The 26948-nt window shown below is 36.5% G+C and overlaps 1 protein-coding gene across 3 annotated transcripts in view; it reads right to left on the reverse strand.

Annotated features, from left to right (window-relative positions):
* Positions 1–13512: 13512 nt before the first annotated feature.
* The window catches only part of klu (zinc finger protein klumpfuss), a 29391-nt gene continuing 15955 nt past the window's right edge, over positions 13513–26948 (reverse strand). For all 3 annotated transcript variants that reach the window (XM_089097970.1, XM_089097971.1, XM_089097969.1), the window contains exons 2-3: positions 21134–22391; positions 13513–14443 (exon numbers count right to left, since the gene is read on the reverse strand). In XM_089097970.1, the coding sequence (XP_088954096.1) occupies positions 14179–14443; positions 21134–22383 (1515 nt within the window). In that variant the 5' untranslated portion in view covers positions 22384–22391 and the 3' untranslated portion in view covers positions 13513–14178. The remainder of the gene's footprint in view (positions 14444–21133; positions 22392–26948) is intronic.

Genomic DNA, 26948 nt, shown 5'->3' on the forward strand with positions numbered 1-26948 from the left:
AGGAACCCAATGTCAGTGTGAATATCAATTACGTTATGCGCAATGGCCAGCTCAAGATTTTTTTCGAAAGTACCTCAGGGACTGGGGGTTTTAGAAGGGGTGCTAGTTGCCCACCTATTACTTGTTATTATAGAAAAGGGTACTAGCTATTCTAATTTCCAATCGAATGAGCCCTTTTCGAAGTTTCTACGACAACTTTTTCGACATGAAGTGCACTGGTCTAAAGAAAAAAATTAAATAAATAAATAAATAATACATTGTGCCAACATCGTTCTTTACTTAGGCAGTGCACACTTAAGCAGCGTGATTGCGCTGCCTATGATTTACTAGGTTGACTGTTATACGCTAACATGAGTTTTGTTTTTTTCTTGCGAACTACAACGTAAGACTAAAAACTGGGAAATTAAAAGCCTAGTATTTTGCCCAATAAGTAAGGAAGACCTTGGTAGTTGGAGTTTAAAAAAAAATAGTGATTATGAACTGGAAAACACATTTTATTCCTAACCAAAACTACTTTCTAAAAATACACAAAGTTTGCCGTTTTTTGATATTTCAATACCAAAAGATATTTTCAACTGGGAGTTAAAGCAATACATTCAAGCATTTTGTTCTTGGATCCGGCCAAGGGTTGTAAAGTGAAGCGTGGCTGCTAGAACTCAAATTGGGGAGGTTTATTCTCCGGAAGCTTGAAAAAGTAAGAAAATTGACCAACCAAACGGAAGCGTGAAAAAGTAAGAAAACGTTCATTTTGAATAAAACGGTCATTTCGAGGAAGTTCCAATTTTTATTCTTTCCCCTCCTCCCAAGAAACATGATTAGCTGTTCGTTCAGTTACTCAATGCAAAAACTAACTTGCTCACAACGTTAACCCCCCCCCCCCGAACAGGTCCCCCGAGAAGGAATAACAAAAAATTCAAATCCTAGGTTAAGAAATTTAGAAAAGTAGCATATATAGTTTTTACAATATAAAGGCAATGAACATAAATTTTACAAGGTCACACCTCCTTTGGAATGAGCTGGACTTCTCATGAACTGAAATACTTTTTACACAGATTGTTATGGCTTTTATACCGATCTTGCTTCTTCATGTTTCACATCAACTATTTGTACGGCAGCTAAGATCTTTTGAAACAAATTGATCCTAAATGAAAGCATCAAAAAAGAAAAAAATTGGTACAAAATGGCATGCTTACAAGCTTGGGTTGGGAGGGGTCCACCCAACCCAAGAATTTTCAGAATTTTTTCAGAAATTTCAGAAATATTTTCACAATTTTCGGAGATGCGCTCGCCCTCCCCTCCAAGAAAAAAAAATTTTCTGGACCTTGACCTAAAGTTTCCTGAGTACTTGAGATTGACACAATGTATTACGACTTTTACGATGTTGGCAAATCCCTTTCATCCGTAATAGATTGTAGTTTTTAAGCGTAAAACACGTATCATAATAATGTTAAAATTAAATTTAAGCTTGTATTCTAAGCATATTCCAATTTTTTTTTTATCAAATAATTCGCTTATCTTAAAACCAGTCTAGTAAGTACAAGGTTCAATCTTGTTGACTTTGGCATTATTAGCGTTTTTTACGATGCCTAAAGGTTTTTTACATAATCAAAATTTTTAAATTGGATCCACCCGCGCTACTTACAATCTTTAGTAGACAGGTGGTCAAATTATTAGGCCCTGACTTAAAAAAAAAATACAAAAACTGGTAGATAATCAGGTTTAAAATTACATCTTGGGGCGAAACAGCTTCTCAAGGAGCTTATACACATCTCCTGTCCAACCAGTTCCAATTTTGGGATGGGCAGATTATACGCCCCCAACTGACAGATTTAAGATTCGTCTCATGTGTTCTGTTGTCCTATCAAATAAAATATATTTGCATTTTGGTTCTTTAAATGGTACGCACCATGCCCAAAATGCTCTCCATAAATTAGGTAATTTAACTAATTTAAAATAGCGGTGGAATGTGATCTCATTCTGGCAGATAGAGAGAGCGGTCAATGGTGATGGACAGTCAATTGATTGCGATGATACATTTTTAAGCTGATAGCCAGAAGAAAGTACTTGACGAAAGAAGAAAGCCAGAAGAAAGTCATAAATTTTGCATTTCTTCTAAATAATTCCAGTTTGTGAAGTCGGAAAACAAAAGTTAGAAGTCTAAACCACTTAGGGCTTTCAAAGTATATAGGAGCGAGGCTTTATCATCACTTTGAGAAGATTTGCGACACGATTCTTGCTGGAGCTAATGTAAATTCTAAGGTACTTATGTATTATATCAAACACACTCTAGAAGTGAAATTAGGCTAATCATAAATGAAATAGCCTATACCAAACATAATGAAAATTTAATACTTTAGTTTATATGGTAATATAACTTAGGCTGTATATTTTCAAAATAGGGGGGGGTAAATTAGCCTAACCTTTCCCCCACCCCACCCTTTAATGTGCAAATATTAGCCCAAATTATACAAGTCCAATGCATTCTGTCACCAGTCATTTGCCTTTGTGGCTACGAAACTGGTTTCCTCAGATCTGACATTCAGCAAACTTTTCGACTGTGTTTAGCATAATACATAAGTACCGAAGAATGTCGGTTGTTTAGGTTTGAACTTTGTCTCTTACTTGTATTTGAGAAGCAAACTGGATTTTTTAGTTGAATTTCTATTCGCTTTTCATTAAATTACAGGCGTACACTTTCCAAGAAAGGAGGAGGTATCCCCTCAAATTTATTGGAAAATTTTTCTTTTCTATTTCAGTATTTTGACATTGAAAGCTGTATCATAAAATATAATCGATTGTTTTAAGTATCCACACTTTTTCTATTAAAAAAGGATGTATTAGTGAGGCTTTCCCCCCTGAATTTTCTGGAATCATCGGTTCAGTAAAATCTTCTTTGAAAAAGTGTACCCCCTCCCGCTAAGAAAATCAATGTCAATCTAACGTGGCGGAAGCTGGCTTGATATTCTGGAATGACCGAGTTGGACACGGCCTTGATGAGCTGAAGCATCATATAGGTGGAGATTTGGAAGTTTGTCTCGCCGCGCACAGTCTTTGACCCCTTTTGTGCAGTCGTGGTGAAGCATTATGAAGTCAGAAAATATCCCTTGGCGTGCAGCACATTCAGTGTCTTGGAAAAAGTCCACGGGTGATTCGCACAAGACTTTGAGTGGTTCAGCTTAAACTCCTTATGGACAGTGGAACTTGTTTTACCTCAGGGCTCGAATGAAATTTACAACCCCAGAACAAAGGACTCAGCTGGAGAGTCGACCTGGCAATAGATAAAGCATAGTGAGGTTCGAAAAGATGTCAGGATTAACCTTGTCCTTGAAATACTTGGTCAGCTGGAACGTGTACCTCCTGTGCTTTGTATTTGGAAGCCGTTTTTGTCTAACACTGTACATGAGCTGCCCCCTTTCTCGTTTGCTACCTCAGGTATGATCTTATACGTAAAGTGTGTGTCACCTTTCTCAAAGTGTGACTCGTATTTTTGGTATTTTTCTTTTATGTAAATACGATGGACTTTCCAGGCATGCTTTTCCTACATCACATTTGATTGGTTTCACCCTTATCTACTCTCTATGTCTGAATTGTTATTGCGTTTGCACTTCCTGATGCACAATAAGGTGATTTTCTCGGACATCCCTAGCTTTTTGTCATCGGCCCAAGTAAGGAGTGATATCTGAGAAGTCAGAAGCTAGTATATCGATATCCTCTACAGGTATTTTCAGCCTTATTCTTAGTTTGGATGTGACAGGTCATCAATGAAACTGGGCAATCAGTACCCAAGCCAAGTTGATTCTAAACTCAGGGTAGCCTGCTTTTAGGACCAAAATACATCTAAAATTTTGTGCGGCGGCTTTCTGATTTCATTAACGTCTAACAATAATTTACTATTATAGATAATTGTACACAACGTGGCCTTGTGACTTGGAAAACTCCTCAGTATATCATGAAAGGGGTAGGTCACCAGTACAGAAGTTTGTCGGTGAACCCGCAAGCAATTAAATGATGACCTTCTGGAGTGTAAGAGATACACGTGCCCTGGTCAAGTTCTTCTTGTACCAGAGGATTGACTTACAAAAAACAGCATGTGAGTGGTATCCTGACGGGAGGGTGATGTCAGACCTCCACCAGTACGGCAGTATACGACCAAAAAATTAAGAAGTGTGGAACTGTCTTTTCAACCAGAGTGGGAGGATGTTACGGGTGCAGTTCAGTTTTGAGCTGTCTGGCAAGGCTTCGTAGATACCTTATGCACCATTCCTGGCTCTGGAGGATCTAAGGTCTTAGTTAAGGTACATAAAGTAGAGTAGGCGTCGATACTTTCTAGAAAAAACAAATGCTTAATTTTATAGCTTTATATTTTTTTGGGGGGGGGGATGAGGTAAATACATCAAACAATATTTGTTGCTGTTCTATTTTATATATACTAGTGACTTCTATTTTCCTAGCTGAATAGTTTCAGCAGGTATTGATCACATTGATAACCTGTATACAGGGAGGCCCTATGAAGTCATCTGCAATTATTTTCCTGGGCACAACTAGATATATTTAGATTTAGGGTACCAAAATTCTGATTTCAAGTTCAAAGAGGTCCGACCCAGGCACGGAAGAACCAACTCCAGTCTTATCGGATATGACCGAGACATGGTCGCAGTCAAAACGCCGACTGCAAGAGTGGCGTGGCAGTATATAGAAAACAATATTTTCACCGACTTTAGACCAGCATCCAATCAGTATTATTACGGGTCTTGCCGTCTGGTGAGGTCTATGTCACCTTCTGACGTGTCATGTTATCTAAAAAAGGTGCTAGTAATTTCCAAACTGGTTGTCTCGGAACAAATTTAAAAATTGTCTCTGTCCTTCTTGTTAAGTTGCCCAAGGCCAAATTTTCCTGCAAAACCTTTATTTCCAAAAAAAAAGTTATGAATACAGCATCGGTTGCCAACAGCCAGGACAGGATCGTTTTTCAGAGTTGGGTCAACTAGACTATCCAGTCTAAGGTAGAAGCTTTCAGATTCATTATCTGATTTGCTACGATCTGGAGCTTAGGTTTGAATGATTGCTTCGTTGAACGGTGATCCTTTCATACATCATCATCAACCGTTCTGCGAAGGGCAGCACAGAGATCAAGGATCTTCTTGTTTTTATAAATAACATAATTCTTCCTTGATGATGGGTGTCATCGGCTCTTCCACACTGCATATTGTATCAGAATACTTTTTCTAAATCTTTCTTCGTCATTCTTAGGTGGATGTGTTTAAGAAAGTCCCGCTTTGTCTTTTTTGTATTCAGCGTGTACAGGGGCGGATCGGCGGGGTGGTTTTATGGGCACGTATAACCCCACAAGGTTAAAAATCGCACTAATTACGGGGTCAGAGGGGTGAAACATACCAAAGGTGGAGCCTATTCTTGTTGCTGCCCTCCCAGAAATTAATCCTATATCCGCCGCTGCGTGTGCGTAATAGTCGCTCATTTTAAATGGGCTGGATATACGCTTAGGGACAGATGTGCTATCTGAAAGCAGCATAGGTTCTGGGACTACAAAGATATATAGGAGCTTTTCGATAGTTCTAAGCCTAATAGGTATGACATAGTTTTGCTTGATAGCTGTTTTGCCCTATTGAAACCAAAGTGATTGATTCAGACAAAAATGGCAGAAGGTGGTACTTGGCTGTGGCGCGGTATCTTTTGTTAATTTTTTACAAGCACTAGAACAATTAATTTTCATTCAAATAAGCGTTCTTCCGACATTTCTGACACTTAGCACCCCTAGAAAAAAAACGTGCTGTTGCAACACTGTTCAGGAAAATGTGAATTCTCCACATATTAAAAATAATGGGGGGGGGGGCTTAAGACCTCCGCTCAAGATTTTTTGAGTGCATGCTTTAGATTGTATATTTTTGTATTTGTGTATTATGGGCGTCACTTTATCGTGCTGTTGACGATTTATCTTATCTTCACTTCATTTTTATTTTATTAATAAAAATTGCACTCCTCCTTTTACTTCTCTATTACATTGTTATTATGTATATTGAAAGAGTGTAAAAATAAATTATGATTACTATTGTTATTATTCTGTTTGATGGTATAGTTTCCATTAAAATCCCACCATTTTTGAGGTGTATTATGGTTGTAATTTACCTTATATGACGTAATTTAGAAGGTGTACTTGACGGCATTTCAGGAGATCAGCTTAAAAAACAAATTAATAATGATGTCATATACCTTGTCAAAAGATACGTGTTTTACATCATCTTGTAAATGAAAATGTTGTTTTTTGTCAAAATTTGCATTTGATTATAATATTATCTTTTGCTAATTACAAAAGGCACTAGATACTGCAACTTCCTTTCAAATAGCTCAACCTTTTAGCTCTTTATGATGTCCCAGTGCCCCACTAGCGGCGGAGAAAAAAGGAGCAGAAAAAAAAGAGGCGACATTCAGTACTGCTCATGACTCAGTACTCAGTACTGCTCAGAGCAGTACTCAGTACTGCTCATGCAAAAAAAGTGATTTTCCTTGTTGTTCAAGATGGGGGGGTGTAAGTTTCCTGAATGGGGTTTTCGGCAATAACAATTCCAGTGGTGTGCCTTTCGTTTTAATCTAACGCCCTTTTCAAGGGGTTTCCCTTTTCAGGCTAAAAACTTTTCCCGTCACTTTAAACATTAAGACTAATCGAATGAAAAGTTACCATTCCTGAACCAGCTAAAAGTGGCAATTTTTTTCATCTCTAGCCAGTTGTTTTAAACGTATTTAAAGTTTTGGTTGCCGTGGTGTGTTCTTTACTATGTTGCTGCACTCATGATTCCCACTTTGTCTAAAGAACACAAATGTTTTTTCCACTAATAACTTCTAATGGGTAAATTCAAGATTATTAATATCTATGTATTTGAGGTCAGAAAAACAAACAGACCTATGTGATGTATTAGAAAAAAACACAAAAAAAAACAAAGGAAATGTAAGCTAAAGTGAAAAACGCGTACATAACCATTTGGAAACAATGCCAAAACAAAACTCAATATCTATAATAGTAATTTTCAGTTGTTACTTTTAGTAGTAGATGCTAAAATATAAAAATAAAATAAAAATAAAACCACAACTAAAGGCATTTGACTTTTGAACTTCTCACTTCCCATTCAGTTTTATGGTCGTCTTCGAGTTGATTTAACCGCAAAAATTATATAACTTTGTAGTTTGTGAACATAAATTGTCTAAAGTGCCGATTGCAGTGCCTATTTACGCAAATGAAAAATTAAGGCTGTCAAATGAATCACGTGAATATATTAACCACGTTATTCTACTATGTTCGTTCTATTTGTAATATTCGTTCAGTTTGTAAGATATTCGTTATTTACGTTATTAATCGCACAATTCAATGACGTTAATATATGCTAAATTTCGACTGTCTAGTGTTTTAGACGCTGAACCTCCACATACCCTCGCGCCTAAAACGTTGGGCCTTTATTCAAGGGCTGCTCACCTTAAAGAATCACGTAGCGAGGTGACGCGCCAATGGGTGCGGAAGTGTATAATACATGGCAACGTGGCACGAGGAAGTGCAGTGTTGCAAAAGTCTGCTAAACCCGATGAAGAAGTAGCGGTACGAAATGAATACCAGATGGCAGAGGATGGGTGACCCCGCGACAGATTATGTAATCATACAAAAGAAAATGGTTTTAAGATATCGCAGGAATTTTTTTTTCGGGGGGTGGGGGATGCTGAGGAGAACTATAGAGGAGTTATAAAGTTTGGCGAATAGTTCAGTCCTATTTTGGGATAATTTACAAGATCAGGTCAGGTAGTCTTTAATATTGACCAACTGGAACTTATAACTCCTGAATACTAACAGGTACTGATCATGCGGGGGGGGGGTGAGGGATTTTTCTGGGTCCTCTCTGTCAGCAATCAGTCTGACGGGGGTATGTGCAGATTGGATGGATTTAATATTTTAGCAGGCACTAATTCAGACCTAATTTTGAGAAGTGCATGACGCCGTGTTTATCACAGAATGTTATTAATGAAAATTTTTTCCAAAAAAAAATATACTATTGGGAAAAAGGATAAAGCTCAGTTTATTTTGAGGTTTCTTTTGAGTATAGGGAATAAATCATCATCAACATTTTCCCGGCCTGTAGTCTTGCATTCCGAGTTTCAATTAAAGCTAGCACATAATCCTTAATGAAAAAACTATTTTATCTTATATGCATTTTTATCCCATTTTATTTTTAATTTCAATTAATCCATTAATTATTCATTTTATCATATTTTTTTTTATCATTATTCTATTAGAAAACCTATAGATGTCAGAAGAGTCAAAATCAGGCACAGACCCTTCTTGGTAACGAGACGGTGAAGAAGTTCGATTACCCAATAGCTGTGTCTTATGTAAATAAATCGCAGTGGTTGTTCACACCGTTGCCACTATTTTATTATGAAAAAAGTTAATAATCCTGATCAATTCGATTCGTTTCAATACGACAAAGCAGACAGGTTCTGCTTGATCTGTTTGATTGATCTCCTTACGATGTAGCTTGTGCCGATTGTATAGGAACTTTAAAGACGAAATGGAACATCAACCAGCTTGTGCCGATTGTATAGGAACTTTTAAAAACGAAATGGAACATCAATATTAAAATTCAGAATCAAATGACTTGCTTCCTCTTACAGACAAATAATTTTGTAAAAGTTTATTTTGGCGGCCTTATTCATATTCGTATAAACTTCTTTTTTTTAATTGAAAAAGCCTAAATAGTAGTTTTAAATTGAATTGATGATAGCAGAAAAGAATCCAGTGCAATCAACTTGTATATGATTCCATTGAAGTGATCATAGAAGTATATTCCAATAGAGTCATTTGCTTACAGATATGCCATGACACAAAGATTATTTGTTATCTTCAAGATTATTATCCTTTTTTGCTGTTAACCCACCTCGGAGTTTTTTTTAATCTTTAAAAAGTTTGAGATAGTTGAACACAATCCTCAAACATGAGCAGACATATATCACAATTACTAAACAGTGAACTGTTGGCTAATCAGAGCTTATGACCATTCGTTGGTCTTCAGTGACAATAATGCTGGTACTGTTCAGGCACTACTACTACTACAATTAACAACTCACCACAGCACCAAAGCCGCCTGAGGCCAACACAGTCAGGCACGCTCCTCCTCCATCCCAATCTATTCAAAACCTCCCTTTTTACACCCTCCCACGAAGTTCCCATTTCCTTTGAATCTTTCTTTATGACGTCCTCCCCCCCAGAGAAGGAAGATCTGCTTTCCGTTTAGCCCTAGACGGTTGGCCGAAAATAATAATCTTCGACAATACTACTACTGTTAATAATTAACTGCATTACCAAGCCAACTGAAGCCAAAACAGTTGTGCGTGGTCCTCCCTCCCCTCAATCTAATAAAAACTTCGCCCTTTATCCCGTCCCATGAAGTACTATTTTTCCTCAAATTCGTTTTAATGATCTCCTGCCACCCCATTCTGGGACAACCAGCTTTTCGTTTGGACTCAGACGGACAGCTGAAAGCTACAATTTTTGGCAATATGTCATCGCTCATTCGTAAGCCATAGTCTAGCCATCTCTTTCCATTTTTTAACACAGCCGTAAAAATTTGGGACCAAACCCCCTGTATCATACAGCTTATAGTTTGATGTTCGGTCAGTCAAACGAGCATTCTAAATAATTAACAACTCTTGCTGAGCCTTTCAAAGCGCCAACATTTCAGAGCCATACTTGACCACTGTCATTACCGTGACTTCCAATATTTTAATCTTAGTTGGCAGACTTATTTCTTATTCTTTCAAACTTTTTTTTAGCTGCAAAGAAAAATCCTGCACCTCGGCTATTCTACTTTTTACATCTTCATTTTTTAATTTACACCCACAGTTCGAGGCCATATCTAGGGAAGGTGAGTACTGGTTTTTTATCTCCCACCCCGAAATTTTTGTCGGTACGTAAGAAATTAACAGAAATTCATATAAAAAAAATTGTTGATGCGTTTTAAAGTTTTTTGTAATCCCCCCCCTCGAACAAAATCCTGGATATGGCTTTGCCTCATTTACTCCTAATATAATATCTTCAGTCTAATATCAGTCTAGGAGAGTTATACCTGCTCATTTGATTTCTATTTCTCCCGTAGCCTGAGAGAGGAAAGATACAGGCACCGTAAAAGTTAATAATATTTAACTTAACCCCTTTTGTGTAACTTCAGACAAGGCCGTACCCAGGTTTTTTTTGGAGGGGGTTTTACTCAAAAAAATTTTCGGGGGGGGGGGAGGGGTTTACACAAAAAACCTCAAAAAACGCATATAAAATTTGTTTATATCCATTTTTTTTTACGTTTTACGAGTCAAAAAACATTTCGGGAGGGGTCCCACCCTTAAACCCCCCCCCCCTTTCTGGGTACGGCCTTGAGTTCAGATGTAGACAAGCAATAATATACTACCAATGGTGACCTATAATTAGAGGCACATATTTAAATAGGATTTATTACAAAATAGATTACTGAGCATCGCTCGAAGAAACTTGAGCAAAAATATACACCTTGTGCAGCAGTACTTCCTGCACCACAATCACAGTCAACTATAACCTTATTCTCAGCAGCTAGTACAAGATCAAATATCAAACATAAATAATAATCAGCTCTACCTGCACACATCCGAACCTTCACCAAGGGAAGATTCAAAGAAAAATAGCATCAAACGGAATCCTATTTTTGCATTTTGACTCCTCTGTGTTCTTAAAAGTTCGGTCCTGCTCTTTTGAAATTAAATATGAAATTAATTTTTCAGTTATACCGTTTTGTTTTTAAAATTACTGGGGGAGCTGCAACTTTAAAAAAAAGGGCTCTTGATCGGTGTTCATCGATCGAAACTTCGATATAACGGTTTTCGTATCAATGTATTGGTATCAAAATAAAGTTCTCTTGCTTTAAATTAAATACAACTAGCAGTATTATAACAGGTGAACGAAACACAAATTGTAATAAAATACTTGGCAAATAACACAAAACAAAAGAAAAACAATAGCACAAATAAAGTGAAAAACCAATTAAATAGAGTAAAAATTCATTCACTTTCATCAGTAAGCTTTAGCGCATCATATCGTACACGGGACACAGGGATGTCCGTGATACCAAGACGACCCTCCCGCACACGGGAGGATCAAAAGGTTTTTCCTCAAGATCTTTGGAAGAGGAAAGTCCTCTGTCTAAATAAGGTGAATTTGCATCCCAAAAGATCCCGGAGAGGGATATAAGGGATTTCCCCAGTGTCCCAGAACTTTGACATAATGTCCCGGTTTCATGACCTAAGGAATGAGAATGTGCCGTTAATAATGCCTACACTTTAATATTTGAAGGAGATGTTTGCTGAAGTATTAATTCCCCACGTTTTCCTTAAAAGATACCACTATGAGATAAAGTGTGTATTTGTCAATGTTTAGGAAGAAAAACACCTCTATTATTTTATTTTTTTTTAATTTTAGTTAATTATTAATTTTGGTACTTGTTAAATATCCCGAAGACACCTAAGAAGTGAAGTTAGGTTAATCCTAATGAAAAATACCAAAATTCGATGAAAATATAATGCTTTAGTAACAAAATTATGCAAACTGCAGAAGAAAATTATGGAAAGCAGGCCAACAAAAACTGGAGTTCCCCTTCTTACTCCAAAAATGAATTTAAGAATTCAAGGAAAATTAAAACCAATACAAGACATTTCTCCTATTCAAGAAACTTAGAAACTTCGTCAAAGCATGGTTTCCTGGATAGGAGAAATGCATTGTGTTAGTTTTAATTTTCCTTGAATTCTTAAATTCATTTTTGGAGTAAGAAGGGGAACTCCAGTTTTATATACAATCTCTTACTTCCCAAGTTTGTGAATATAGCCCATTAAAAAAGCCAGCTAACATTAGTAAGTAAAGTCAAAAATGTCAGTAACATTTTTGTAACTGTATTATCAAGATAATTATTAAATTGAAATTAAATTAAAAATTTTTACCTTCGAATATTGAAAAGAAATTCTCATTAACTTTTGCGATGATTAATCTCATGAGATGGCAAAAATGTGAATTTTAAAAAGAAGTTCCTAATCCATGAAAGTTGGAAAATGCTTAATAGACCCCCCCCCCCTAAAAAATGAAGTATATTTTTGTAAGTTTGACTTACAAAATAAAATAATGAACAATCATAAAGTTTATGTAACGCAAAACAACTTAGGCCAGATACAGATACATTTACAAATAGTTACAAAAAAATTTTTAAAAACGCATAAAAAATTTGTTTATACGGTTTTTTGTTGCGTTTTTACGAGTCCGACAAACATTTCGGGGGGGGGGGGGGGTCGCACCCCCTAACCCTCTTGGATATAACCAGTGGCATAATTTCGGCAAAATCCTGGGGAGAAGGGCAAAGACGGAGCCAATTTTCCCAATCTAGCAAAAATGACACTAAAAACTGAAAAATGAGCCATTTGGTGCCATGAAAGTACAATATGTTACTGTAAAAGCACTATAAAGATACTTTATAGTACAATGAAAGTAAATATTTAATAAAGAAAACTGATTCGTTTCTGTTGATGTTTAAATTACGCAGGGTTATCTTAATTTTGACAATATTTTTGAAGAAACTAAATTTCAGCTGGGGGGTCAACTCGGGTCTGGGGGCAAACCGAGGTCTGGGACTGGAATTCCCCCCCCTTCCTATAGCAAATTACGCCCCTGGATATAACCTTGATGTCGATCCTTTTTAGGGGGGGGCGTAACCAAGAACTAAAGAGACACGTGAAGAACTTGAAAATCGAGCAACTCAGAGGGTGGGGGTATCTGAGGTTTGTGGAGGGGGGGGGGACGATAATCGTAAAAGTTTACAATGGCAGTAAAAATGCAACAAGATTAGATGGGATGGGACTGGTTGTAGTCTGGGCACGTGTCATCCCTAAATACTAGCTATTTGATAATTGCTATTCTTTTATAGCACATCACATGGTTAAGTGAGAATATAACAAAAATAGGGAAAAATGTAACAGGAAAAAGGTATAAAAAGTAAGAAAACAGGGAAACAATAACAAATCGAAAAGGGAAAATTCACTATGGAAAGGAATGGTGTGGAATGAATGAGGTGAAGGGAAATGAGGTAACTTGTAGAGGATAAAAGTGAAGCGCGGTACTTGTTAAGAATCCGGTAAGTACGCAGAAAGTGAAGTTTCGTCAATGCTAATGAAATAAAACAAAACAGGATGAGAATGCAATAGTTAATGAACAACATTGGGAAGCAAAGCATATATTAAATACGTAACCTAACATAACCCTACCTAGGTACCTTTGATTCCGCCTAAATCCCAAGAAACTAAAGTTTAAATAGTCCCGAGTGAAAACCATTTGTTCACCAGGCACGTACGCAGAGGGACCATTGTTTCGGGAAACTTCAAACCAATATGTGAGAAAAATCAGAAAATTATGAAAAAAAAAATCGCGGGGGGGGGGGGGGGCCGAGGCCCTGCGTACTTGCCTGGTCTATACATTGTTTCATATGAAATATCGGATATCTTCGCAATACAATTATCGCGTACTTACCGGATTCTTAACAATTACTTCAAGTGCTTCCACCTTGTACCTTACAAGTCCATGGTAAAAATGGCACAAAATAAACAAAGAGATCGCTATATTTTATCAAATAATCACTACTTCAACTTTAAATCAGGGTTGAACATACCATTAAGCGATGATTTGCTTATGTCAACTGTCGCTTGTAAATCACAGGTATGATACAATTTTATATTATTAAGCGAAATGAGCTCTCCGTAAACAGTGTTTTACAAGCTGTGTCGAGCGATACCAACTCAGAAATTACCCCAATAAAAACAATTTTATTTCATTTTTTTCAAATAAAAAGAAATTTTGCTATGTTTATTCATTCTAATTTATTTATTTCTTATTTTGACAAATTCTTCAAAGAATTGGTGAGAATCTTTCGTATTTTGATTATGCTATTAATGTTTATGAGAAGCAGAGTTTAAAATTAGTTGTTTGTTTTTCTCCGTTTCAAATTCGAAGCTACTCGACACAAGATATATGTGACAACCTTTATAGGGAGTAAACTAATAAACTCAAGATCTGAAGAGATCAGAACACCTTAAACCATTTTCCCTGCAAATAGATTCCACTTGCTATCCATCAGCCTCCATCTCACTAGGGGTTGGAGATCGTACACTCAATCCAGTTATGTTCAAAGCTGGAGAACTAGGGGGTGGATCCTCAGCAGATTGGCTACGAATAAGCTCGTGAAGTCGATTCCGCTTCTGACGACCCTTCGATTGATCCAAACTGCTTGCTGCTCCGATCGAGGGTGTGCCAGAATCACCTTTAAGATGAGTTCTCATGTGCCTTGTGATCATATCACGACGACATGCTGCGTATGGACAACTTGGGCACCTGAAACAAAAGGCGAAATTAAATACGTTGAACAAACCACGGTGTATTTCTATTATCCGGAAGATAAATTAATAACTATCTAATATATTTAGATAAGCTAATATCTATATTAGCTAGTTAATATCTATATTAGATAAGTTAGTATCTATCTAATACACTAGATAAGCTAATAACTTGTAAAAGCAATCTTGTATTTATGAATGAAACAAAAAGTTGGTTGCAATTTTCGATAAATCCGCCCAGGACAAGAAACTTTGATTTTCAATTTCGCTGCTGATTTTAAAGTGACATTTTCAAAAAGTTTAAAAAATTCAAGAGTATAAAAAATATGGCCTCTAGATTTTTTTATTTGATATCTGATTTAGAAATTTTATTTCATATGTGATACAGATCACATAAATGTGGATTAGCTTCAGAAGAAGGGGGCACTCTTTAAAACCTCCAGGTTGAGGTGCTGGCAAAGTGCAATCGAAGACAATATAGGGGCTAGAAATCTCTAGTTTTGGACTATTGAGCATGTTGAGTAATGTGGCTTGCTTTTTATTAATAACAACTTTACGAATGAGTCATTTGGCAATGCTATTAAAAATAAACAAAAATACGATAAAAACAATTTTTTTCAAATCAAAGTAAAGAGCAACATCCAAGTTCTTTAATAACGACGGCTCAAACACAAGGGCCATTGAATTCAATAAGTATTTGTAAAGTACTAGGACTTTAGCCTAAAGAGCAGGGGGTTAAGGAGGAGGCTTCCCCCTTGTACACTATAACTTTCTGTTCGTATTAGGTCTTAATGTCGCTTTTTACTTTCATTTGAAAATAAACTTGTTTTGTAATTTAAAGAACAATTAAGCATTTAATTCAAAACGATTGGTTCACTACATGCCATTATGCAATGCTGTGAGTTTAAGTATCTCAAACAAACATTTGTTTTAAAATAACAAACAGGACTCCGTTCAGAAGGAATATATTTATTCATTCTTTAAAGGGTATCAAATAAAAAAACAAGTTTTTCGACTGAAAGTAAGGGATAACATTAAAACTAAAACTAACAGAAACTGTTTAGTTTATGGGGGGGGCTCCTTCTCAACCCCCTCAATCATTACACGATAATTATTTAGTGTTTTAAAAATCACTAACGTTCAATAGCGTCCAATCTAACGTTCCTTGTATTTCAGTCGTAGTTGCTAAAGCATTGAGAGACAAAAGCCAAACTTCAGCGTAAAGAGCGCGGGATTGAGATGGGGGCGACTTCCCTCATATATGGAAAAATTTATATTCGTCTTTAGCTTATTGCCCATTACTTTGAGTCAAAAAAAAACTTTTTTCCTACTCTTCGGTCCTATCGACTATATATTCGACTCTGTCGCCCACTCGCAAGCACTGTTGTGCCTCTTAGATTCGGGAATAGAACCCTGTATTGTACTAGTTTTCCGTGATTGGTACTCCTACGCGCATATCCGTCTTGTTTTAAGATGGAAAATAATTGCCTGACACCGTAGGCAAAAGCTTTCTGAATCCATTGAGCTTCCTAAGGGAGTTCGACAAGGGTCTGCTCTGAACCCCATCGTCGTCAATTCTGCAATTTATTCCGTAGACTCATTCGAGGGACGTTGGGGAGACTATTCGTCCCACCCCTCATCCGAATATGATGTTAAATACTAGCAAAAATAAAAGTTTTTTTTTCAAACAAAAGTAAATAATAAGAATAAAACTCAAAATAAGCACCAATTATCCTGTATATGAGGCGGGGCTGCATGTCACTTAGCCACCAACTCTTTCAAACAGTCCGTGGTACAGAACTGTAAGTAAGGAGCGACCCGGCTCAATAGTAACCGAAACTCTAAAAATGGGATTTTGATACCAATAGGTACGTCAAAAGAATCAAATTTTAATTCTGATTTCAAATATATAAGTTTCATCAAGTTTAGTCTTACCCATCAAAGTTAAGCGCCTGAGAAAATTTGGCTGATTTTCGAAAAAAGGAGGAAAGACAACCTCAAAGTTATAGAACCTTAATCAAAATCACACCATCAGATTCAGCATATCAGAGAACCCTACTGTAGAGGTTTCAAGCTCCTATCTGCAAAAATGTGGAATTTTACATTTTTTGCCAGAAGAAAGATCACGGATGCGTGTTTATTTGTTTTCTGTTTGTTTTTTCCCCCCAAGGGTAATCATATCGACCCAGTTGTCCTAGAATATCTTGAGAGGGCTCATTGGAACGGAAATTAAAAGTTCTAGTGCTCTTTTTAAGTGACCAAAAAAATAGAGGGCACCTAGGCCCCCTCCCACGCTAATTTTTTCCCCAAAGTCACCCAATCAAAATTTTGAGATAGCCATTTTGTTCAGCATGGTCGAAAATATGATGACTATGTCTTGGATGACTTAATCCCCCAAAGTCCCCGGGGGAGGGCTGAAAGTTATGAACTTTACCCAATGTTAACATATAATATTGGTTATTGGGAAGTATACAGACTTTGTCAGGGAGATTTTTTCGGGTAGTGGGCGGGGGGATGGGTCTGGGGTTGTGTGGGAGGATCTTTACATGGAGGAAGTTTTCATAGTGGAAGGGATATTGCTATGAAGAGGACGCCAGATTTCCCAGCATTATTTAAAAAAAGATGAGAAATTAAATAGAAAAAACAAATTTTTCAACTGAAAGTAAGGAGCAACATCAAAAATTAAAACGAACAGAAAATATTATGTAAATGATTGTGTTCACCCCCTATTCAATACATCGCTCTTTAAGCCAAAGATTTTTTAGTACTTTCATAAGAGCTATTTATTCTAATTAACGGCCTTTGTGATTACGGGGTCATTTTTAAAGAATTGAACAAAATTCGAACTTTAGCGTAAAGAGCGAGGTATTGACTAGGGGTCGAACCCCCTAATATACATATTCAAAATATATGAATATAGAAATTTATTATGTAAGTTAATTCGTAAGTTACGTATATTTTTTACTAACAAAAACGTTCGTAAATAAAATTAAACAACGATCGAGAAAGCCATTTAACCCAATAAGATTAAAATTAATATGCAAATTTGGTGTTGATTATTCATTTACGGTGTTGGTGTTGATTTATGGTGTTGATTTATTCATTTATTTTCCAAAATAAAAACCTGCATTTATTCAAAAACGTTCAAAAATTAGATAAAAAAAAACATGTTTTTTTAACTGAAAGTAAGGAGCGACGTTAAAACTTAAAACGAACAGAAATTATTCCGTATATGAAAGGGGTTGTCCCCTCCTCAACGCCTCGATCTTTACGCTATAGTTTGACTTTCCCATAACTCTATTTTTTAAACAATAAAAAACTTTAGCGTAAAGAGCGAGGCGTTGAGGAGGGAACAGCCCCTTTCATATACGGAATAATTTCTGTTCGTTTTAAGTTTTAACGTCGCTCCTTACTTTTAGTTAAAAAAAAATGTTTTTTTTTTATTCAATACGCTAAAGCTTGACTTTTTCCCACCGATTATTCTTGAACGAATGCTCAGAACGATAAAAACATTCCTCGAGAATGGAAGGATTTATTTGTTTTCGTTTGCTCTAAAAAATAAAACTTTGAGTGAAAAAAAAATTCTAGGTTCTTTTAATAAAAAATTACATGGTTTTAACAGTCTTTATATTTTGATTTTTATCTTAAGCATAAATGTTTTGAAAGGCAATTGATGACTGCCAATTGCCTTTCTAAACATATTTAATTAGATTAATTATCAACCGGCTACTCTTTTTGCACAATCAAATGCTTTTAGTTAATTACTAGTTGGACTTTAGCGTAAAGAGTGGAGGCTATGGGGTGGCAGCCATCATCACATACATGATTATTCATGTTCGTTTAGTCAGGGACGTAATTTGCTATAGGGCGGGGGAGCAACTGCCCATTACAGACCTCAGTTTGCCCCCATACCTAAGTCTACCCCCCCCAGCTGAAATGTAGTTTCTGCAAAAAGAACTTGTCAAAACTAAGATAAGCCTGCATAATTGAAGCATCCAGAGAAACAGGTCAGTTTTCTTCAGTATATATTTGCCCTTGTAGTACTATTAAATAAAAAAAACAAGTTTTTTTAACTGAAAGTAGGGAGCGACATTAAAACTTAAAACGAACAGAAATTATTCCGTATATGAGAGTGGTTGTCCCCTCCTCAACGCCTCGCTCTTTACGCTAGAGTTTTTTATTGTTTTAAAAAATAGAGTTGAGAGAAAGTCAAACTTTAGCGTAAAGAGCAAGGCGTTGAGGAGGGAACAGCCCCTTTCATATACGGAATAATTTATGTTCGTTTTAAGTTTTAATGTCGCTCCTTACTTTCAGTTAAAAAACTTGTTTTTTTAATTTAATTTTTTAACGTTTTTGAATAAATGCAGGTTTTGGCTCACAGTACATGAATAATTAAAACAAAATTTTCATATTAATTTACTTTTATTTGGTTAAATGGCTTTCTCGAAACTTGTTTCATTTTATTTACGAATGTTTTTATTAGTAATAAATATACGTAACTTACGAATTAACTTACGTAACGAACTTGTATATTCATATATTTTTAATATGTATATTAGGGGGGTTCGCCCCCCCCCCAGTCAATACCTTGCTCTTTAAGCTAAAGTTCGAATTTTGTTCCAATTCTTTAAAAATGACCTCTTAATCACAAAGGCCGTTAATTAGAGTAAATAGCTCTTATGAAAGTACTAAAAAATCTTTGGCTTAAAGAGCGAGGTATTGACTAGGGGGTGAACCCAATCATATATGTAATATTTTCTGTTCGTTTAAAGTTTTGATGTAACTGCTGTTGCAGTTGAAAAACTTGTTTTTTTATATGTAATTTCTGATCTTTTTTTAAATAATGCTGGGAAGTCCGGCGTCCCCTTCATAGCAATGTCCCTTCCCCCATGAAAACTTCCTTCATGGAAAGATCCTCCCACATAACCCCCGACCCCCCCCCCCTCACTACCGGGAAAAATCTCCCCTGAAAACCTCTGTACTGTATACTTCCCAATAACCAATGCTATATGTTAACATTAAGTAAAGTTCATAACTTTCAGCCCTCCTCCCGGGAACTCCGGGGGATTAAGTCATCCTAAAAGACATGCTTATAATATTTTCGAACATGCTGAACAAAATGGCTATCTCAAAATTTTGATCAGGTGACCTTGGGGAAAAATGAGCATGGGAGGGGGCCTAGTTGCCCTCCATTTTTTGGATCACTTAAAAAGGGCACTAGAACTTTTAGTTTCCACTCCAATTAGCCCTCTCACGATTTAGGACCACGGGGTCGATACGATAACCCCTGGGGAAAAAAAACAACATAAAAACAAACAAATAAACACGCACCCGTGATCTTTCTTCTGGCAAAAAATGCATAATTCCACATTTTTGCAGATACGAGCTTCAAACATCTATATTAAGGTTCTCTGATACGCAGAATATGATGGAGTGATTTTCATTAAGATTCTATATTTTTTAGGGGGTCTTTCCCCCTTTTTTCGAAAATCAGCCAAATTTTCTCAGGCGCGTTGATGGGTAGGATTAAAATTGATGAAACTTATATATTTGAAATCAGCATTAAAATCCGATTCTTTTGATGCATCTATTTGTATCAAAATACCGTTTTCTAGAGTTTCCGTTACCATTGAGCCGGGTCCCAATAACCAGTACTATATGTTAACATTGGGTAAAGTTCATAACTTTCAGCCCTCCTCCTGGGGGCTTCGAGGGATTAAGTCATCCTAAGAGACATAGTTAGAATATTTTCGACCATGCTGAACAAAATGGCTATCTCAAAATTTTGATCGGGGGACTTTGGGGGAAAAATGAGCGTGGGAGGGGGCCTAGTTGCCCTCCATTTTTTTGGTCAGTTAAAAAGGGCACTAGAACTTTTAATTTCCGTTCCAATGAGCCCTCCCACGATATTCTAGGACCACTGGGTCGATACGATCACCCCTGGGAAAAAGAAAAAAAAAAACAAATAAACACGCACCCATGATCTTTCTTCTGGCAAAGAATGGAAAATTCCACATTTTTGTAGATAGGAGCTTGAAACCTCTACAATAAGGTTCTCTGATACGCTGAATATGATGGTGTGATTTTCATTAAAGTTGTATAAGTTTTAGGGGGGCTTCCTCCCTTTTTTCGAAAATCAGCCAAATTTTCTCAGGCGCGTAACTTTTGATAGGTAAGATTAAACTTGATGAAACTGTTAGAATTTCGGTTACCATTGAGCCGGGTCGCTCCTTACTTACAGTTCGTTACCACGAACTGTTTGATATGGCTAATTTTTCCTTTTCAATGTAATTTTCACTTGATTTAGGAAAATTGGCTCCAACTTTGCCCTCCCCCCAGGATTTCGACAAAATTACACCACTGGTTTTAGCTTCGACATCACTCTTCGCTTTCATTTGAAAATTTGTTTTTTGTCTAATGTTTAAGAAAGAGCCTTCACTAAACTGGGATTTTTTTTTTAGCATAATTTCAAGACATAAGGATCTTGTTTTATATTTCAGTAAGAGTTTTTCATGAACATCTTGGACTTGGCTGTCACTCTTTCGCTATTACGCTTTAAGAAAAATACTTTCTGCCATTTGAAATACGAGTATAAATGTTTTATAGAAATGAGGATTAATTTATAAATGAAAAAAGAAATGAAAATTAAAAAGCACGATTGAAAAAAGAGAAAGCGAAAGTTCTTTACCGGTAAGGCTTTTCTCCAGTATGAGTTCTTTGATGGGTACTTAAGTGATCCGATCGAGAGAACACTTGTCCACATGTTTTACATGTATATGGTTTCAGGCCTGTATGCAACCTCATATGCCTTGTCAGCATGTCACTTCTCGCAAAAGTTCTTTGACATATTTCACATGAATATGCTTTTGAATTATTTGCTGTATCAAATGTTCGTGGCTTACTTTTGTGTCTTGATGCAATATGCTTTGCCAGTCTGTCTTGAAGATTAAACATCTGTCCGCAAGACTGACAAACAAAACATGGTTCTTCTCTTGTTTCGTCAGGTACATGTAGGTGTGGGGAGGGTGCACGTAAGGTGGATAAAGAGGGACTTGAAGGTGAGGACAATCGCCCGAAATAAAATGCGTTCAAACTACTTGGCGAAGGAGAGTTTGTTAATGGACTGATCCCTGGACTTAGTCCGTGACTTGTCCCTGTAAGCGGACTTTCCGAGCTACTGCTAGATGCTGTTGATCCTGTACTTCGTCTTACTCGTAGATCAAGAGGAGAATCCTGACATCCTGGGGAAGACTGATCAGATTCAACGCTTCCCACATGTGACACTAAGGGTTTTGGTCTTTGCCTTCTTCTTTCTTTGAATCTACACCTAGACTGGCTCTGATAGGGTAAATCAATCCATATACTTAAATCTGAATCGGATAAAGCACGTCGGCGACTGAGATCAGCAGCAAATTGTGATTGGAGCAAAGAGTTCAAATTGCACTGTGATGGGCTAATTGATAAGTCAGCTAGTTTTTGCTGGCATTTTGGGCAGTTACAGTTTGATGGCAGAACCACTCTGGGCAGTTTTATATCATCTTCCTCGTGAATTCTGAACGGACTAAACGTAATATACGGCGAGTCTGATGTGCCGAAAGAGCTTGCTGGAGATTTCTCTAATGGAACAGAAGGACTAAAAACATTATCATTATCACCATAATCACCTTTGACGGATAGAGCTTCTTCGCTAATTGCACTACTAAGAAGTCTTTCTTTATCTGTGCTATCAAATCGAAATACTTGACCAACGATCTTAGGCGACAGAGTTACCTCTTGTTTCTTAATATGGACATCCATTTCTTGATTAAGATCCTCTTCAGAATTCTCTCTGCTTAAGCTAGCCTGATGTGCAATCCTATCCAAAAGCTTATCAAGACGCTTTCGTTTCTTCCATTGACTCTGATCATCTGAAAGTGCTGATTCAGTTTCTTCCGTCATTGTTGGTGCTGCAATACAATATTAAATATTAATTCAAATTTTAAAGCAAAAGATAAAGCACGAAAATTTGTTGAAGGCAAACTTTACAAGCAGAAAAACTAGACAATGATGAGTGAAATAAACAAAATATTTGAAAGACAAAACTCTGTGTGGTCAAAAGCCCCCACCCTAAAACTTCAAATTTAGTGGAGCGGGGATGCAAATCTCCGTTTTAAGGAGCGGTTAAATGAAATACTGGCATGTGCAGATATTTAGAATTTTCCAAATATTTTGCCTCTATTTTGCTTCGGTTTTTGGTAGTATATGGTGACTTGAAGTTTCTCCAGTTTGGCCACTATTTAATAAAAAAAAAGAGTAGGTGACGTCTAAAGTTAAAATTAGATGTATTTTGAATTTAAAATTTGTCGTCACCGAGAGGAGAGGAGGTGGGTTAAAAAAAAAAATTCTTCTATTCCTCTGCCGGATAAAATTGTACAATAAGCGATAAATTTGTACCATCTGATTTGCAGGTTAAAAATTTACCATAACAAGAAGAACATTTTCTATAAACTAAAAATTAAATAGATATCTGTGTCAAAAAGGAGCAAATTAACCAAAATGTACTGGATATTTTGTATTTTGTAAATTTATCATATTGTACCAGATCCTCTAATTTGTACCAAAAACGGTAAAGCTGTACTGCGTTGGCAACGCTGACGAGCACTAACGAAGCAAGATAAAATGTACGCTACAAGATGGGAGACTTTGATAACCATTCTTTTCAGAAGATCTTTAAAGCTTTTAAGTGCCATTTTTGGAACCTGTTCAGTCAACTATCTGAATAAAATCGTCATGTGATTACAGCAATTCACTATTTACAGACGAATCCTTTAAAAATAAAGGTCTCAAGTTTTCCGGTTTATGTTGTATTTTTATTTTACTTGCATTTAGATTGGGGTAGGTGTGTCCAAGATATACAGAAGCAGTGGTGTCATTTGGGGGAGTGCACCCTATAGGCCCCCCCCCCATTTCATATTGAAAATACTTTTTTAGGGTATTTTCATTGAAACATGTCTTCTTTGGCATTTTCAGCGGGAAAAGTGAAGAAAACGACAACCCTAGATGTTAAAAACACATTTCGCCCCTCCTTGGAACTTCATGAATTTACGCCACTGGGTTGAAGCTCGTATAGTTTTTGCTCAGTGGGAGATTTGTCGCTTTTTTCATTCTTAAAGAATATGTGCATCAGTCCCCCTCCTTCAGTGTTCATTGAGCCTTTGCTGAGACAAATGTCATATGACTATCCATGCTTTTTTTTACGAATAAAAATAATATGTCTTTGCAAGAAACCAAAAAAGTTCAGAATGTATTTTTAGAACTCACTAGCCAGATATCCTAATGAGAAACAAAAAGGAAGTGAAAACGTGCTACAAATCAAAGAGTATTGGAAAAGTCTATAAGAACCGAATCTTTGGCAATGGAAAGATGAGAATTAAAAAACAGCTAGCGCCCCTTATAGCGTAGCGCCTAGTGACTTCATAGAACAGGTAATAAATTTCAAGAAAATTGATCGTTTGCTGTGATTAATTTACAATTCAAAAGAAATAAAGCTAAGTTTCCCTGTAAGCAGTAATTCCACACCATTTTTTTCATTTCGAAGTACTATTTAAAGTCAAAATGCTGTCTGTAGAAAGTAGGTTTAGATTAATTGGGGAAAACTCTTGGAAGGTTAAGTAGGCTAGCTGACTAGAATTAGATAGGCCTACAGGGGGTAGAATTCTACCATACTCCTCTCTAAATTTTAAAGTATCTGAAAAGACAAATATTCAGCAGTTTTGGATCAAGCAGAGTCGTCAAACGCCAGATGGCGTTGGTAATTTTTTTGAAATTAGTGCCAATTTCCAATCTTACAAGTTTCGCCTACTTATTGCAACAGACCTCAAATATTGCCATTTTAAGCCATCTTAATGTGTATTTTTCTTTGTGTGTACAATAAGAAAAGGGCCTCAAGGTGCCCCCCCCTGAAACCCTAATTTTCCCAAACTTATGGGCATTTCTAATTCAAATGATCAAATAAATCTTGTTTTTAATCTCAGTGACTATCTGATAAACTGATACTGATAAAATTTTTCATACACGCCTGGGCTGACCTAAGATGAAATAGAACAACGGAACGGTAATTCAAGGAAACATCCTGCCAACAGGAAATCTAAAACGTCTCAGGCTTTTAAATATAATTGTACCCACGTTCGAGTCTAAAGATTCAAGGTTTCCTGGGGAAAGGGCAACGAAATACCCTTATAATATAAGAGAAATAACTGCAATCCAAGAAAACATCCTGCCAACAGAAAATCTAAAACGTCTCGGGCTTTTCAATATAATTGTACACACGTTCGAGTCTAAAGATTCAAGGTTTTCTGGGGAAAGGGCAACAAAATACCATTATAATATAAGAGATATAACTGCAATCCAAGAAAACACCCTGCTAACAGGAAATCTAAAACGTCTCGGGCTTTTCAATACAATTTTCCCCACGTTCGAGTCTAAAACTATAAGTTTTTTTTAGAAAAGGGCAATGCTGTACCCTCATAGCCCATGAGAAATAACTGTAATCCAAGAAAACATCCTGCCAACAGGAAATCTAAATAATCTGAGGGTTTCCAGAATAATTTTACGCGCGGTCGAGTCTTAAAAATACAAGGTTTTTTGAGGAAAGGGCAATGAAATAGCCCATGAGAAATATCTGCAATCCAAGAAAACATCCTGCCAAAGAGAAATCTAAATCAACTCAGGTTTTTAAGTTTGATTTGCCAATAGTTTAAACATACTCTCTGACAAAAAAAATACAATCCAGTGACAAAAAATCACTAAATTTGGAGTGCTTTTCTGGTTGATTTAGTGATTTTCTTCATGAGGTGGCTAGGACATGTTGTGCGGATGAAGGATGACAGATTGCCGAAGATTGTTCTTTTCGGCCAAATGTCTAGGGCTAAACGGAAAGCAGGTCGTTCTCGTCTAGGATGGGAAGACGTCATAAGGAAAGATTTAAAGGAAATGGGAACTTCGTGAGAGGGTATGAAAAGGGAGGCTTTGAATAGATTGGGATGAAGGAGAAGCGTGCGTAGCTGAGTTGAAATCGGACAGCTTGGTGCTGCGGTGAGATGTTAGTAGTAGTAGTAATAGTAATCTAGTTATCTATGTGCAAATTTAGTAATTTTTTGTTGAGGCAATTTGAAAATCACTAGGGGTGGCAAATGTTCAGTAGAAAACTCCGCTTTGCCACCTTAAATAATAATAATAATAATAAAAAGAAATGTTGAAGAAAAACACAGTAGCTTTTGCTCTCCAGCAAACGTTACCAAAAACAAGGTGGGGGACTCATAAAATAACAGCGTCGTAGTAAAATGATAAAAACTCGTTATTTCACAAAGAAGCCAAGGTTTTTTCTTATCAAGACTCGAGGGAGGTATCAACACCAAATGAAAAACCCCCTTCTTATATTTTGCGTCTACACTGGTCTCATTTCTTTAAGAGACTCTATTTGAAGTGTTCATTTGAAAGAAGTGTTGTTCACCTCTCGCGGTAACTTTTTGTTATGAGTTACTTCTAAGAAGAAAAAGTCAAGTGACATTTTAGGCTGTCCAAGATTCAAAACCATTTCATAACCCTCATTTCAACATGGTGTAACAAGTCTCTGTTTTAAATTAACATCATTTTTGGCTCTTACCCTCGGGGCTCCACAGATCTGTTTGCCCCTTGATGCACATTTTTGGACTACTCTAATTAAAATGAGATTCTTGGTATTTTGATCTGATGCAACCTGTGCCATGGGGGCACAAAGAGCATTTAAATGATTGTTGATTGCAATCTGATTTATTTTAGTCCTCAAATAAACTTAAGGATTTAAACCGTCTCCCAGCTTTCTACGAACATTTATAATAGCTTTTTTCACCTTGAAAAAGTTTGTATATGCTTTTGAGAGCAAACAAAGACTGAAATTTTATGTTAAACCTTATTTCTTTTACTTTGAAAGACAAGCAGGTTAAAAGCCTTATGGGGAGATGTTCCTGGACCCCCCTTATGGGAGTTTGGCCCCATAAAAGCCTTATGGGAGTTGACCCCATATCATGTAATGAGCGGCCTGGGATTTTAAAACTGATTAGAATTAAGCTAGAGGACATCCACACATAAACAGAGAATTTACTTGTTAAAAATGTTGTGCCTAGAACGTTATTTTATCTTTTAGTTGAATTTATATTTCACACGCAAGAACTAATAAGGTGTCAGAAACGCGAAGTTTTTTTTTCTCCAGAAATTACATTGCCTTGTTTGTCTAGATTTGTCGCTCGGCGTTACTTAACCCTAAGAATTAGCTAATCAAATTTGAAGGGGGGAGGGGCTAATTTTCTATCCAGAAATAAGATGTAATTTGATTTTAGTGCAAAAATGCGTCACAGAGACACTTTTAAGCACAAAAGTAAAAAATATCACTGGCATATCATGACAAGACAAAGAGATACAAATTTTCACTGTGTTTTATTAATAAAGCACCATCCTGGAGTAAAATAATATATGTATATATATAT

Source organism: Artemia sp. Qi Xiang Cuo, chromosome 12 (assembly GCF_049724085.1).
Source record: "Artemia sp. Qi Xiang Cuo chromosome 12, ASM4972408v1, whole genome shotgun sequence".
Lineage (NCBI taxonomy): Eukaryota > Metazoa > Arthropoda > Branchiopoda > Anostraca > Artemiidae > Artemia > Artemia sp. Qi Xiang Cuo.